General features: G+C 48.5%; 1 protein-coding gene and 1 pseudogene across 1 annotated transcript; one reads left to right on the top strand and one right to left on the bottom strand.

Moving 5' to 3' along the window:
• Positions 1-475: 475 nt before the first annotated feature.
• Positions 476-14,176, bottom strand: HTR3A (5-hydroxytryptamine receptor 3A). The gene is made up of 9 exons (XM_039888139.1): positions 13,999-14,176; positions 11,319-11,485; positions 10,534-10,578; positions 8,141-8,250; positions 6,539-6,708; positions 4,048-4,208; positions 3,473-3,683; positions 3,146-3,367; positions 476-1,669 (listed from the first exon to the last, which is right to left on the bottom strand). The coding sequence occupies exons 1-9, from the start codon at positions 14,063-14,065 to the stop codon at positions 1,371-1,373; spliced, it is 1,452 nt and encodes a 483-aa protein (XP_039744073.1). The 5' UTR covers positions 14,066-14,176; the 3' UTR covers positions 476-1,370.
• LOC120622544 (uncharacterized) lies at positions 6,051-6,169 on the top strand (annotated as a pseudogene).
• Positions 14,177-16,017: the final 1,841 nt, after the last annotated feature.

Raw genomic sequence — 16,017 nt, 5'->3', positions numbered from 1 at the left:
CTATAACTGGCCAGCCTGGAACAAATCATTCCAGACATTTCTTTTAGGTCCTTTCCCTTCAGCCTGGCAGTGTCCAGTCTCTGTCCACGTGCCTTCCTCTGAGCGAGAGGCAGCCCAAGACAGGGAGAGGGATAAGGCTAGAATGAGAAAGAGAGAACCAGAGAAAGCTTCAGGCCAACATAGAGGACACTAATACCATTACTTTTGGTGGGTTCTGCATTCCTTTCCTCTGGATGCTTGTGAGGTGGATGGAGTAATAGAGCTGGGGTGCTCCTCAACATGTCTTAAACCCTGATGTCTGGGAGAGGAGGCCAGGATACGAGAGGTAAGATCGAAGACCACGTCCCCGACTCTGCCTCCCTCATGGTCCTGCTTGCTGTGGCTGTACCAGGGGCCAGTGCTGAGAGTTCCCAAAGGAGATTAAAAACTCGAGCCTTAGCATTCTCTTTCAAACCCCACACTAGCTGGTGCTGGCCGTGGTGCTGATGTTCTTGTCTCCATTCCAGGCTCCTTTTGCAGAGAGAGAGCTTGCTCCCAGCTTCACCTAGAGACCTTGAGCCGAAGATGATAACAGGACTGTGTGGATCCTTCTGTCATCTTTCTAGAGGTCACAGAACTGAGCAACCCACTCCCCACTTCTCCATTGCTAAGCGTTCATGGTCCTGACCCTCCCACCTTAAATCCCACCTCCTCGTGTTTCTTTATAACAGCCACCATTTGGTCACTGCCCAATTCCTTGTGGGCAGGAAGCACCAAACAACAAGCCACAGATACTTCCCCCAAATTTAAACTTCTTCCACCCGCCCAGCTGCTGACAAATGGTCAAGAAGAGAGTTTAGGGCTTCATCGCATTTTATTACCCTTCCCACCCCACCATCTGATGAATCATTCAGGGAAGTTCAGGGAAGTGGTCATGGGTGAGGCGAAGACGGATAGTGTTGGATAAACCTAATGCAGAGTTATCAGGCCCGTGCAGCAGACAGCTGATTTGTCTTCAATCTAAAGCAAGGCTGAAGGAGGTGAGCAGAATTCCAAAGTGCCTTATTCAAGGAGGCGCCATTGGGGAAACAGAGGCTTGATGCATAGATATATAGAGTGAAATTAGGGGATGCATGGGCTTCTCTTGCTCTAACACAACGTGTTTTAAAGCCATAGTGGGCAGGTGGGGCGGGGGGAGGATGTAAGTGTCTTGAACACCAAGTTTTGGGGGGAAGGGTGAAGGCTCTGCTTTGGTACTGCAGAGATGAATTGGCATTCAAAACAGGGATGAACTGTATATGTGTCGTGAGAATGTCCCTGTCATGCCCTGGACCCTGAAATTCCCCCATCCCCATCCTAACCAGCGCCTGCCCCCTGCTGGGCTGTGCCCCTTAGGAATACTGCCAGATGGACCAGAGCATGACCAGAGTGACTCCGTAGGCCAGCACCGCCAGCAGGTAGATGCGAAACAGCAGCCCGTCCAGCACGGTGCCCACACGCAGCCAGTCCCGGGCCACCTCTCTGCTCTCCTCCTGTTTCTCCAGGAAGTGCCTCATGGAGGCCAGCTCCTGCAGCAGCCCGTGCACCGCCAGGGACGCCTCCCGAGGTGGTGGGGGTGGGCCGCTTCTACCCTTTGGGGTCTTGTCCAAGTCCCCGCGTGCTCCCAGATGGCTGCAGTGGTTTTCCATGTCTGCAAGAAGGGCAGAGCACTGGCAAGGGAGGGAGCCCCAGCCAAAGGGCCTGAACACTGCCCCTTATGTTTCTTTGGCCTGCAGAAATTTTCGTTATAACGATTTCAGACATAAAGAGTATCCGGAATAACTTACATATTTGCAAACCTACCCTCCGACTTAAGCAAATAAGGAAAGCCAACATAATTAAAGATTCCCGTATACTCCTTCTTAGTCACATCCTCCCCTGGTCACCAAGATCACGAATTTGGTGTTTATCCCTCCCATGAACTTTTTAAAAAAATTCATGGCTTTCCCTAGCAATTCGATGTCCATTATTTCACTTGAGCCTCACAACAGCCTTATGAAAGAGCAGGGTAGGGGTGATTATTGTCCACACTTTTTACATGAAGGTGCTAAAACTCAGAGGTTTAATGACTAGCCCGTGGTCATACTGCTGGTGTGTCATTTAACAGTGAGGCCACCAAGGCCCAGGTACCTGGACTTTAAATCCACTGCTCTCTCCACTATGTCATATTGCCTCACTGCCCTCCTCCTCCGTGACTCCGAGTCTTCCTGCACCAGAAAACACACCTTCAGATATGGCTTTCTTCCCCAGGTGAGCAGTGAAATTTGCCATAGGCTGGTGCCCTAGCTCATTAGCTCATGATCATATGGTCTTAGGTTAACTAAACATCTTCTGTAAAAGGCCTGATCCTAGACAAAAGGGAGGACAAAAAGGAGTGGAGTGGGGTGGAGTGGTTTAAAACACCAGCTCCGAGTCAAATGGGCCTGGAGTGAAATCACAATTTCACCAGTTCCTGGCTCTGTGATTTTGGGCAAGCTATTTGGCCTCTGTACCTTTTTTTTTTTTCAATGAGAATGAGAATCCTTTGGGTTGTCATGAGGATTACCTGTGACAATGCACAGGAAAAGCTCTGCACATGCCTGGCCCAAAGTGCTCAGCAAATAAACCAACAAACCAACCACCACGCCCACCACCAAATCGTGGCTGTAACAACTCCTCAGGAGGCGTGAGCTCCACATTTAGTGTCCCTCTGCCCCCTGTCTCTCTTCTCTGCTCATAGGTATTTAAAATTCTAAGGGACCTGGTCTTTGAGCTGATTAGAATTAGAGAGTTTTAGGAATCCTGGCTGCAGTACTAACTTCGGCAAGGAGTCAGATGACTAACTGCCTTAGGGGCATCCATCTGACCCAGTTTTAGTTCCATCTTTAAGAGAGGCCACTCTCAGCCCAGAGGTCTCAGTTCCTGACACGCTCCCCCTGTGGGACTCCTACCCCCTCTCTGTCCACACCTGAGCTGATGAGAGCATGTGAAAGATTGACACTTTGGGCTGAAGTCTGCCCCCTCCCAGTGGGGCCAGGCATGGGGCGCCACGTGCAGGATAGCACCCAAGGCTCTCAGGCATCGCACTTCCCCCAGAGACTCCCCACCACGCCCCTGCGTCAAGATGCAGGGACCCTCTCCCTCTTACCTGAGCAGTCATCGGTCTTGGTGGATTGGGAGGTGGCTGGGCACCTGTGGGAGGTTGACTGCTCCCCTAGGCAAAGCAGCAGGGTGACTCTCTCGAGAATGAGGCGCCGCAGCCAGGCAGGCACGGGCTGTTGCAGGTCTTGCTTGTGTACCAGTCGCACGATGAGGATGGTCTCAGCCAAGCTTATCACCAGCAGAGCCATGCACACAACAAAGTAGACGCCTGTAGACACCCAGCACAAGGCAGGGAGGGAGGGATGACAGAGACGGGAGGTGAAAGGGGCCTCAGCCAGGCCACACCGAGCTCTTCCCCAGGAGCGAGCCTTACCAATGAGGGGAGTGCCGATGGCAGTGGCTGGCAGCGTGTCGGATACAATGATCAGGAAGACGGAGTAGCCCAGGAGGAGTGTGATCTTAAAGGAGACTCTCTCGCCACTGTCTGGGGGCAGGTAGAAGCCCACGATGTCCATGACCATGAGGAAGATACTGGGCAGCAGCAGGCTGACCACATAGAATAGGGGCCTCCGGCGGATGACCACCTGGGACCACGAGAGGTGTTAAGGGGGAAGACTGGGGCGGACATGTCCTGCACCCAGAAACCACCACCCCATCCATGACCCCCTTGCTTTGTGGAGCTTTCAATTTGTAGCGCTCCAGAGAAGGAAAATTTCCAGAGAAGGAAAAGGACAGACCCCCTCATTCCACCTCTGGATCCGAGCTTGTGGCTGATCAGGTTAAGTGAGGGACAGCAGTTGTTTCCACATCTACTTCGTGGAAGTTCCAGGGGATGAGTTGGGCAAAGGGCATGGAGGTTCTTCCCCAGATGCCTCCTTATGTCTGCCTGGGTGTGACGGCCTAGTAGTTCTATTCGTTTTACCCACATCCGCTCCCTGTCCCACTCACGTAGAACTTCATTTCTGCATAGCAGTCGCTGCTTTCCATACTGAACTCTCGAAACTGGGTCAGCACCCCCAGAAGCTCCCACTCGCCCTGGTTCATGAAGATGCTCTTGTCAAACTTCACCTTTTCCGGCGAGCGCCACAGAGAGATGTTGATGTCCTGGACTGAGAGAGAAGAAAACAAGCCGGCTCTGGAGTCTGGTGCCAGGACCTTGCCAGACCTTGCGGCGGTGAGGCGCGCGTGGCCACACCCACACAACTTAGCTCTCTCAGCTCTTAATCTCCAGCCTCAGTTTCCTCAGCTATAAAATGAGGTGATGGTGCAAACTGACACATCCAGACAGTGGAGCTGTAGTGAGGGAAGTGGAGTCTTGAATGAAAGCACACAGCAAAATGCAAAGAACCGGAGAAAGCGGTTGTTAGAAAACCCGCCCCCCCCCACTCCGCTCACTCTCTCTCTCTCTCTCTCTCTCTCTCTCTCTCCATACATCTTTCTAGGATTCTCTGTTAGAATTACCTGTTTAGAAACTGAACAAAGATCAATATTCTTCACCTTTGTCTTCACGGAGCTGTCTGTCTTTGAAGGTGAATTAGGAAACAAGCAAAATCCCCACTTACAGAATAACAGTTTAACTTCTCTGTGTCTGTACTAGAGAAAAAGATATACATATGCGCCAAAAGGACGGGAATATCCATCACAGAAAAATAGTGAGAAAGATCTAAATGTCCATCAATCAGGAAAATGCTTAATAAACTACGATGCCTGCAAACCATGAGATATTCCACAGCAGTCAGAATTTATGAGGAAGATCTAAATATGTGCTAACTTGGAAAAATGTCCAAGACCTGTTATTGAGTAAAAAAAAAAAAAAAGAAAGAAAAAGAAATCAAGTAGCAGGAGCATAAATGATAAATTTATATAAAAAACCTATAGAATAATTTCCATGTACTTTCCATAGATGTATATGTATGTGTACAGATGCAAAGGGTAGAGAAGGATCTGGAAGAGTGTACTATATGAAGTTTATACTGCTGGAAGTTGTTAAGTCTTTGTGTGGGGAGTTAGTGAAGAATTTGAGATTGAAGATAGAGGTCAGAGGTCAAAGACTTTGTAATTCTGGTTTTTGTTCAAGGAAGTTATGTATTACCTTTCTAATTTGCAGTGAATGCAATAAAATCAGAATAGAAGTGGAGGATGCCTTTTTGCAATAGGGCGATGCTCACCTCATTAGGCTTTAGTGAGCACCCGGCATTCATCCACTCACTATAAGTTTGGCAGCACCTTCCTCTGTGCCAGGCACAGTGCTGGGCATCTATTGGTGGGACAGAAATCACATCCCTGCCCTCTAATTTTATATCTGGTAAAGAAGCAGACACTGAACAAGTACTTCCAAATGCAATCGAAATGGGGAGAGAAACAGGAGGCTATAAATTTGGGTACCAGAGATTCCTGTCTGGGGGTTGGGAGGGAGTTTCCCTAGGGAACTGACGCTGATGCTGTGATTCAAAAGTGAGCAGGGGAGTCGGCCAAGCCAGGTGTCGTTGCGGGCAGGAGCGGGGCAAGGTGGCCTGGAAGAGGAAGCGGCATGTGACTCAGGGGAAGAACCGGCTGTGGGGCCTGAGAAGGAGGCAACTGGGTGGAGCAGAGCTCAGGGTACCATGCACCACATGAGGCTGATGACCTGGGCTGTGGGCAGGACCAGACTTTACTGGGCCCTACCGCCAGGAGAAGGATTCGATTCTGTCTCAAAAGTGCTGGGAAGCCATTGAGGGTTTTATGCAGTGACTTGATCAGATTTGCATTTTAATACGATTTCCCTGATTGTTGTGAGGAGCATGAATAGGAGGGGGATAAGAATGAGGCGGGGACCAGCTAGGAGGGTACTGTAGAAACCTGGACATGAGATCAGGGAGCTTAAATTAGGGGGAAGGGTGCTTCAGTGGAGGGAAGCGGGTGATTAGAGAGACAGAGTGACAGATTCTGTTAGCAATATCGGGAAAGAATTAGTCTATGGCCATGCCACCCCGAACAAGCTCAATTCCGTCTGATCTCAGAAGCTAAGCAGGGTGGGGCCTGGTTAGTACTTGGATGAGAGACCACCTAGGAAGACCAGGCGCTGTAGGCATAAAAAATAAAAAATAAGGGATTGTAAGCTGACAAGTTCCTTGCGATCTGTGAGGTCAATCGAGGGTTGCTTTGCCTAAAAAAATAAATTTAAAAAAAATTTTAAAAAACATATTGGGAAAGAATTGGCCCTTACTGAGTGTCTTGCATCAGTTTACACCATCTCGTTCAAGCCACGTGACGACTGAGGGAAGTGCAAGGGCAACCGTGTTAGTCCCATTTGGAGGTTGAGGGAACGGGCTCAGTGGCGTTAAGAAAATAAGTGGTAATTAAGTTGGATAAGGAAGAATGCATCCCAGGACGTGCTCCCCACTCAGGTGTCCCTGGGCCCCCCAACCCACATCCTTGCCTCCGAAGCCCACCTACTCACTGGTGTGCAGCCAGCTGGTAAAGGTCAGCGAGCAGTTCTGCACATCGAAGGGGAAGTTGTAGATGTCGAGGCTGCAAGCGGTCACCACCTGGAGAGGCTTGTAGTTCTGGACCTCACCGTGATGCCGGACATACACATACGGCATATCTGGAGACTTCCCCACATCCACACTGGCCAGGAAAGAGGGGTCAGTTTGGGACTCAAGTAGCAGGTCAAGCCCTAGGAATCTGAAGATCTCTGAGCAACCCAGCAGGAAAAGAAATTCAGAGGGAGTCTAGGCAGCAGGACAACCTGCGCGATTTATTTGGTCTTGGTTTTACCAACCTTCTTATCTCTCTTAGGCTTCCTTACCTGACGTTGTCAAGGCTACTTTCCAAGCAGTAAAGGGCATTTCTCCTTTATTTCCCTGACAACCTAGCCACAAAAGGCAAGCAAGGAATCCATGGACCCCAAAGCCACGGGCTCTAAGGAGCATGCCCAGATGTGCCTACACTGCCACCCACCAGGCTGGGCAGAGCTCAGCTCCCAGGACGACCAGTCTATTGGCAACGGGGAGGCTGGGTGGGAGAGCAGAACCTTAGGTTCCATCCTGACTTGGGCTTCTCTTTGCTTCTCATTCCTAGAAGTCCTGTGGCATAACACTAATCATTTCTGGAGGGAAAGGAACTAGAGAAATCATTGAGAAGAATTGAGGCAAAGCAGGAGACACTTCGTCCTACTTTCTCAGCAGATCCCTGGCCCCCAGGCTCTCTCAAGTGACCGCTGAGACATAGAGTTGCCTGGGCCGGGGGTCCTGAGGCTGCAGCCTTCTGCCGAATCAGCCTAAGATATGAGAACTCAAGACTGAAGCTGTTTCACTGCTTAAACTGCAGATCTAGAAACTGGAATTTCCTCAAATCCTTCCAGCCTGAGCTATGCAAGACATGGGGCTCCAGGTCAACTGCTTCTCATGAAAAGCAGTGTGCATGGCAACCCCTGGAGTTGGGCGATGCCGTGGGTTCTGGGAAGAGGGTGACTGGTCCCCTCCCTACCCGCTTCTGCTTCCGTCGTCTCCCCAGCCATCCTCCCTGCACTTGCACTCAGAAGCCCAGGCAGTGAGGCCTGAAGGAAGCTGCAGGGTGGGGAGAAGGCTGAGGCCGAAGAGACAGTGTCTGGCTGCTGAGAATAAAGGCTGCTGGGACCCACTTCAGATTCAGGGTTCGATTTGTGGCTAGGCAGGCACATGTGTGCCTTGAGAGGTGTGGCGTCTCCCAGCTCCAAATCTCTGTGGCCAGGAGCAGGGGCCACCGTTAGCGCTTCATTCCTTTCAGTAATATGACTGTCCTTTTAAAAATGCAATCTGCCTTTGGCTATTAGAACAGTGTAAATTCACTCACTGGCTTCTTTTTTCCAGGAAGGGGGCTCTTGGACCGAGAAGTGCGTAGTTTCAACATCACACATAGAAAAAGAAGAGTTTTAAAAGAAGAAAAGAAAAAAAAAAAGGGGGAATTTGGGCCCAAGTCAACTTCTGCAAGTCTGGGTGGGACATCTCAAATGCAACAGCCGTGCTTTGGTCACCCCCACCCCCGTCTTTCCGCCCCTCCACCTGATGCCAGTACTCACAACTCATTGATGAGAATGTCTGGGACCCAGATGCTGTCCTTGAGGATGGACAACTTGGTGATGTTGTCAAAGTCTTCAGGGTTCCACTGAAGAAACTCATCCATCCACCACTAGGGGAGGAGGGGAATGGTCATAGGCAGCCCCCTCCATCTCTGCGGGGGCATCCACAGCTCAGGCTGATTTCACTGCTCAGTGCCCAGGGACAGGCGGGCATCATCTTAGGGGACCTGGGTGTCGGTGGCCCCCAAACCACGCAGCAGAACCTGAGAGTCCCCATACCTCTGTACTCACTCACTCCCTACATGAGACTACGTCACAGACAGATGCAGCCTCTTTTGGGATGGGGTGGGGGGTGGGGCATCCAATCATTTCCGCTGTTTTGAATCCCCTATCCACCAACTGAGGGATCTTAAATAGCTTCTTGAGTCTTGGTTTGCAGGTAGATAAATGGAAATAATAACATGCACCTCGCAGGGTAGAGACAGTTCCTGTTAAGTTTTGATCAATGCGTTCTCCACTATACTGCCAGGATGACTGATCTAAAGTGTATTTTTTTTTAACATTTCACATTTTATTTAAAAACATGGGAAAATGATGATAGGTCAGTGGGAGGGGTCTATGAGGCCTGGCATATTGGGTGCTATGCTTGGGGAGTTAATTGATTATAGTTCATTTATTATCACTGACAAAATAATGTGAACGAAAAACAAACATGACTAGATTAAAATAAGACTATATCTTCTAAATGACTAGGAAAACAAACAAACAAACAAAAAGTACACATATTGAAAAGGTTATAAAACAGAATATAAAGAATAATCCCAATATTACAGAAACATAAAATGTAAATTTGATCATGTCACTCCCTTGCTTAAAATTCTTCAGTGGTGCCCCATTGGCAATAGGATAACGTTTAAACCTCATAATCAACAAAGGCCTGTATAACCTGGTCTCCACTTGTTTTTCTAGTCTCTTTTTTTCCTCAGCCATGCCTCTCTGTAGAGTCTACACTCCAGCAACATGGAATTAAACACTGCTGAAACCTCTGTATCTCTGCATACCTTGCTACCTCTTCCATATTGCAACCCTTGTCTTCTTTATTGAGATGAGTCTTACTCATCCTTCCAGACTTAACCAAGTCACCTATATGTTCTTTCTCCAGGGATCTTCTGGAAACCCCACTCTCCGGGTTGGGTTTTATGTGCATTCTCTGTGCTTTCATGGCTGACATATTGTTCTTCCTGTATTGAGGTGGGTGTTTTGCTGCATTTAATTGTCTGGGCACATGTCTGTGGCCTTTGCTAGTCTATGAGCTCACTGTGGGCAGAACCCTGAGCCTAGTTTATGTCTCCAGTTCTGGTCCCTTAGAACAGTCTCTAGTATGGAGTAGATTTGCATCCTCTCACTGCTGGGGCAGACAGGTGACCTTGGAGGCCCACAGGTGGGACTTAGGCCAGATGTCCTAGGAAAGGAGATTCAGGCTGCCTATTCTTGTTTGACCTGGGACCCTTCCCTTGAGGCAGAACATGTTCTGTATTTAGGGGTCTCTCTGAGGTGGAAAGGGAGCAATGTGTCATAAATCAGTATTCTGCCCTCTTCCTTCACACCATTCCTTTGCCAGGAGCGGTGATGGTGTGGAGTGCCCACGAAGAGCAGGAAGAGATTTAACAGAGACCCATATAGGCTAGGTGTACCCCCAGAGCCTCTCTCAAGCTTGGCCTCTATGAATTGTCCCCATCCTCCTGTCACCCCTCATTTCAGCAACTTTGGCTTCCTCTCTGCTCTAATGGGTTCCCCACAGCCCGGGGGCTGCCAAAGCAGGACACACGGGTGGACAGCAGCCCCCACTGTTTGTCTGCACTCCCCCCACCAGCTCCAAGCCAGAAATGCTGCTAGGTCCTGGGAGACTTCTACACACCAGAGCCTGACCATTGCCCACCAGAAGCTGGAAGAGTGGGGAAATGGCCAGGGTTGTGAGGACTAAGTGGACAGAATCACTCTGTTTGGCTCAATAGAAGGACAGACTTTCTAGAAATTAGAGTTCTTTGAAAGTACAGTAACTGCCTTCTGAGATCCCAGTCACTGGAGGTGTTCAATCAAGAGAAGCTGGGCAAGCACTTGTGTGGGATGCCGTGAAGAACTTCAGAACCCAGAGGGGGTTCGGAGGATTTCTCCACTGATCTTTAAGTTCCTTCCATCCCCAGTCCTGAGTTCGAAGAGTCCACACTGGAGGAGTCCAGACTCTTGGATCTCAGGCTGAGTATGCCCATGTACCTCTCTTCCATCTTCTCTCATCAAAGTGTCTAAGGTTCTTGGTGCCTGAAGTGGAGAAATTGCTCCTGGAAACTCAAGCCCTGTCCTAGGAAGTGGGGCTGGGGGGCCGCTCTGCTTACCTGCCGGTACCAGATGTAGGTGGTCAGCACCTGATTTTTCTCGTCCTAGGAAAGAAAAGGGAGCTCAGCATAGATGGCCCTGTGGGCTAAGGGTCCACTCTGCACACACCAACCCCAAAAGACGCTGTTGCTTTGTGTCCTTATTCCTTCGGGAAGTGAGAATGAAGAAAAGGAGCAGGGAGAAGGGGTCAGTCAGGAAAAGTTGGTCTTTTACTAAGACACGTTTAGAAAGAAATATAATGATTTCTTCTTAAACTTTATGTATATACCCTCTATTATCTTCTATTATATCATATATATAATATATAACCTATTATGTTATATATATTTTACAATTATGATATACATAACATAATGCTAGATAATACAAGGCATATATAACAATATTCTCTCTCTCTTTCTCTGTCTCTGTCTCTCTCTCTCTGTCTCTCTGTCTCTCTGTCTCTCTCTCTCTCTCTCTCTCTCTATATATATATATATATATATATATATAGAGAAATAGAACAGCTTACAAAGGGAGATGGTTACCATAATACAATGTGTGAAGAACCATATGTGGTAGGAGACCCACTGGTTGTACAGGTGTAGCCATACAAGTGACACCAGTTTCCTGGTTTGTGCACATGGTGGGTGCTACAGTTTGTCCTGAGCTGTGGTGCCAGACCACAGGTACTGTGGATACTTGGATGCCCACCATGCTGCCCAGAGGATAATTTGGTTTCCCATGGTCACCCATCCCAATCTGCCACCTCTGAGCTGGGAGCAGATTGGGGCTGAGTGCTCACCACGCTGAGGATGGCATAGACAATGACGTCAATGGATACGGCGGTTGGCTTCCTCCAGTCCCACACGGGTCGCACGCCCTTCTTGTAGTTGCTCAGGAGATAATCCGACAACCTCCCCAGAGCAGGATCGGAGAGGTTATGGGCCTGGAGACCTCCCCTGTGCCTGGCTGGGAAGGAGGACAGTTCAAAGTGGCAGTCAGAAACTGGGTCTTTTACTGGTTCTCTTGCCCTGGTTTGAAAGCTATTAAAAGGAAAGTGTCTTCATTATTCCCACCTCACAAAATTCCCAGTTACCACCACAGATTGAAATTTCTGTCCCCAGAGCATTTTGTCATCAGAGAGTCTGGCCAAAATTCAAAGATATAATCTCATAAGGGTAACCTACACATTCATTTATATGAGAGAAGAAGCTGTATTGTAAGAAAAGGTGATGCAAGACAGGTGAGTTCTGAAGCAGGCCAAGGGCTGAGAAAGGTTGAGAGTTGATGCCTGCCCAGAGGAGGTCAGCCTGAGGGGCCCTGGCTGAGGGGCTCTGGGGAGTCAACGAAGATTTGGCCCTGGGTGTGTGATACTGGAAGGCGAGAGCGGTGCAAAAAAAGTAGCCCTAAGTGCACAATTTCTAAGCCCAGCGATCTGCATGAGAGTTTGCCTCAGCCAAGGTCAGACCTCAGCATCCACACGGCTCCTCATTGTTTCCTTGACTCCAGCCTGTAACCGACAAAGAAGGAAGGATAGACATCCAGCAAAAACTGATATCTCCTCCCGCTCCACCAAAATCCACCCAAGTAGCTCCCCTCCCCCATCCTCCACATGCACATAAACTCCTGGCAGTGGGTTGCCTGGTCTCCTTCATAGGGTCGTTATGTGGGCAAATTTTATGCGGTTAGGAAGAGGGTCAGGGGCGAGGTGTGGAGGAAGCAAGGAGAAACCAGATTGTTCCCAGGAAGCCTGCAAGGACAAGAGATAAGAAAACCCAGCTCTTAGGCCTTAGCCCCATTCTATGGAGATTTCATGTGCACCTCAGATATCCCTCTGGGAAATAGTAGAAGCACTTCCTGAAAGGTGTCAAGAAATATGAAGGTGAAAGGCTTAGGTTGGAGAAGGGGGAGCAGCACCCTACAGGACCAGAGTATAGGCTGCAAGGTCTTGAGGGGCCTGGCAGGGTGAGACCAGGTGCCAGGAAGCCTGGATTTCTCCAAAAAGGACTGCCTCTTCTCTCATCTTGTCTATCATGTGTGCAATCTATACAGCAAATTGGTCCTATAGCATCTCCTTCCTGCCCCTCACACACCTATCACTGATAAACTTCCAGCTTCTCTCGGGACAGAGAAGAGCAGAAAGGATGACAAGAGAGTAGTCATTGTTTCCTTTGGAATGATATTGGTTAACTTATTACTCATTTTGATCTTATAATGGCCTACTGGTGTGGCTGTCATGATAGTGCTTTTTTTTTTTAGGCGAGGCAACCCTTGGTTGACCTCACAGATCGCAAGGACCTTGTCAGCTTACAATCCCTAATTTTTTATTTTTTATGCCTACAGCACCTGATCTTCCTAGGTGGTCTCCCATCCAAGTACTAATCAGGCCCGATCCTGCTTAGCTTCCGAGATCAGACAGGATCAGGTATGGCCGTAGACATGATAGCTATTTTACAGGGTCCCCGAGGCTCATGAATATGAGTACTGTACTCCACAAGTGGAGCTACTGAGATTCAAACCCAGAGCCTTGTGTATCTTCACTATAGCAGCCAACAGCCCAAATCCTATTGTTTGGGACTCTGACCAGTTTGGAGAGAACCAGACTGGGCTCCATAGGCTTCAGAGCAAAGGGCCATTTCTGGGAGGCACAGAGCTTCTCTTCAGCCAAGGAGGCCCCGGGTCTGCTTGTCTCACTGAGCTTCCCCAATGACAGCTCATGAAGAGGAAAAACATCATTCCTATATGCCCTTCATATCTGTCCAGCCCCCTGCCCATTTTAATTGTACCCCAGCCTCAGCTTCAACTCAGCTGTGGATAAGAAGAAAACCTTCCAAATGGAGAATGAGTACTGTCTGCAGCCAAAGGAAATGGATCCTTTTGTGACTAAAACACCCTGTATCCACAGGAGGCAAGAAAGGATGGATGAAGATTTCAGAGAGAAGTTTGGTGCTATTGGAGTTTAACCCTGGAAGGGAACTTTAGGAAACCCAGAGAACCTGTGCAACGGAACCGGTGAAGTGGAGGAAAGATGACTACATTAGTTCTGGACTCCACTCTGCTGCTAATGAGCTGTGTGACCTTGAGTGAATTACTCCCCGTCTCTGGACCCCAGCATTCCCACTTATAACAAGAAGGGATGGACCAAATGAGCTGAACGACCCCTTGCACCTTCCTTTTTGATGAGTTTAGGGGCAGGGCTAGGAGGAGAGGAGCCCATCTGTCTATGCGTTTCCGATACAGCAGGCTGCTTCTCTGCTCTCCTCTCAGCAAGTCCTGCTCTCACCCGGCGCTCAACTTCCCCAACTTTCTAGCTGGACCACAGTGCCTCAGAGTGCTCTCATGCTCACACGTGGTAAGATCCCTGACTTTCCTGCAGCTGTTCCCATTCCCAAACCCAACTTCCTTCAACCCTTGGAGGAATCAAGCATCCCCTACCTCCCCTCTATAGATGGCCAATCAAGTCCTACACACTGTCCTCTTACCTTCTCCCTGTGTCAAGAGCGTGGACAGAAGCAAGGCAAGCAGTGCGTGTGGGACCCACAGCAGCATGGTGAGCTTCCCACGGCGTGGATACCTCAGAGAGGACTGGTGTTCAGGGTGAGTCCCGCCAAGGGCCAGCCTGTCCACACTCTGCCAGCCTCATGTGCCAGCCAGCCTGCCTCTCCAGACTGCTCCCCAGTACCTTCTGAGGCTGTATCCTTATACTGCTTGGGCCACCCGGGCTGGGAAGCTGCCAAGTTTTTTCTGCAATCAATCCTCAGCTGAATCAGGTTTCAGGGTGGGAGGGAAGGAGAGGGAACCACTGAGAGGGGAGCCCGCCCTGTTGATGTCATGTGGCTGGAGCTCAGTCCACTCCTTCTTCCAGGTGGCTTGGCCAAGTTCCCCAAGGAGTAACTTGGGGATAGGGGGCTGCAGGAGCCCGTAGAGCAAGAGTACAGCCTGTCTGCTGGGAGCAGCTGCCTTAATTTATGTCCCACGGCAAGTATATTTTTTGGCATTGAACTGAGGCTGGGTGGGGTGAGGCAGGAGCAGGAGGGCCATTTTCTTGCTTCACAGGGTAACACAGTGCCCCTAACTAGTCAGGTAACTGGGCATCTCTGCAGACAGAAGGGGACTTGGGGTCACCACATGTCTGTCCTTTTGTCTTCATCTAAATATTCATATTTAAAGAGTAATATATATATATATATACTATACAATTCTTTTATATACTATGATTATATACATACATATATATATTTTACTATACTAATAGCAATACATGCTCATTGTAGGGGGAAAAAATGAAGAAAAATTAAAATCATCCATAGGCTTATTTATAGCTCAGATATAGCCACTGTTCATATTTTGGTGTATGTTCTTCTATAATTTTCTTCTATGATATTTATACAAAGAAGTAGATCTACTATACATATAAATTTGTATCCTGCTCCCCTTTTTTGCTTAATATCATTACATGAGCAGTCTCAACACCTTCCTTTTAAACGTGATTTTCTTGAAAGAAGTGTTTCTTTCTTTTTTCTTTCTTTCTTTTTTTTTTGTAAGTTAAATAGGCAAGTATCTATCCCTCATATATACCCAACTGTGCACCGCCAAATTGTCTGAGAAAAGAGTTGCTGTGGATTTATAGTTGGGGACATCCCACCCCCCCACTTCACTGTTTGAGTAGGTGGACTTTTCTACCTCGAGTGTCCTGAAGGCAAGACACACCCGTACCAAGCTTCAACCACAACACATTTTCGTTTCTTTTGATCCCTTTTCCAGTTGAATTTAAGTGTGGAATATTCTGAGGACCCTGTAGGAAGGAAGAATTTTCTGAATTTTAGTTAAATTTTTTAAAAACCCCACCTTGGTCAGGGTGGAGCTCTTTTTGGTTCTGTTTGGATTTTTCCTTTTATTCATGTGCATGATAAAATCTGCATATAGCAGTTACACCTTTCATTGATGGAGTCTCTTGGTGTGGCCATTAGCCAAGGTTTGACCTTTGCTAGTAACAAACCCACTTGTGGTTTCATTGCAGTTTTTTTTTAATCATCAAAGAACAAATAGACACTTAACTACTCCCCCCACCACACCCTAACCACTGCCCCGTAGTGATCCCTGGGTATATTCATGAAGCACACCCCACCTCTTGGACACCTCCAAGCCAAGGCCAGTGTGTCTGTCCTGGGGCCCATTCCTTCTACAGAGCCGAGCTGTGTAGAGACAAAGGGTAGGAAGAGGCATCAGACACTGAACTTGTTCTAAAAGGGGCAGTACCAAGGCAGGAGGAAAAGAGGCAAGAAGAAGAAGAAAACAGAAGGTAAAACTATAGGAAAGGGAGGATCTGTGAGAGGAGAAGGGAGAGAAGTGACAAATAAAAGGAAGGAAAAAAGGAAGATTGGAATAGAAGGAAAATGGGTAGGAAACTGAGGAGTAAGACAAAGATAGGAGGGAAAAGGAGAGAGGGGAGAAAAAAAATGGAAATGTAGGGAAGAAAGAAGAGAAGAAAAAGGAGGAGG

Source organism: Pteropus medius, unplaced genomic scaffold (genome assembly GCF_902729225.1).
Source record: "Pteropus medius unplaced genomic scaffold, Ma_sr-lr_union100, whole genome shotgun sequence".
NCBI lineage: Eukaryota > Metazoa > Chordata > Mammalia > Chiroptera > Pteropodidae > Pteropus > Pteropus medius.
This window is presented reverse-complemented; position numbering and strand designations above follow the sequence as displayed.

What these genes read in the sequence shown, in the direction of transcription:
- HTR3A (XM_039888139.1), bottom strand. Translation starts at nt 14,065, where the DNA reads ATGCTGCTGTGGGTCCCACACGCACTGCTTGCCTTGCTTCTGTCCACG. An exon ending in GACATTCTCATCAATGAGTT is followed by an intron (nt 6,709 to 8,140) that starts GTGAGTACTGGC and finishes TTTCCTGGCCAG; the next exon opens with TGTGGATGTGGGGAAGTCTC. An exon ending in TACCAGCTGGCTGCACACCA is followed by an intron (nt 4,209 to 6,538) that starts GTGAGTAGGTGG and finishes CTTCTCTCTCAG; the next exon opens with TCCAGGACATCAACATCTCT.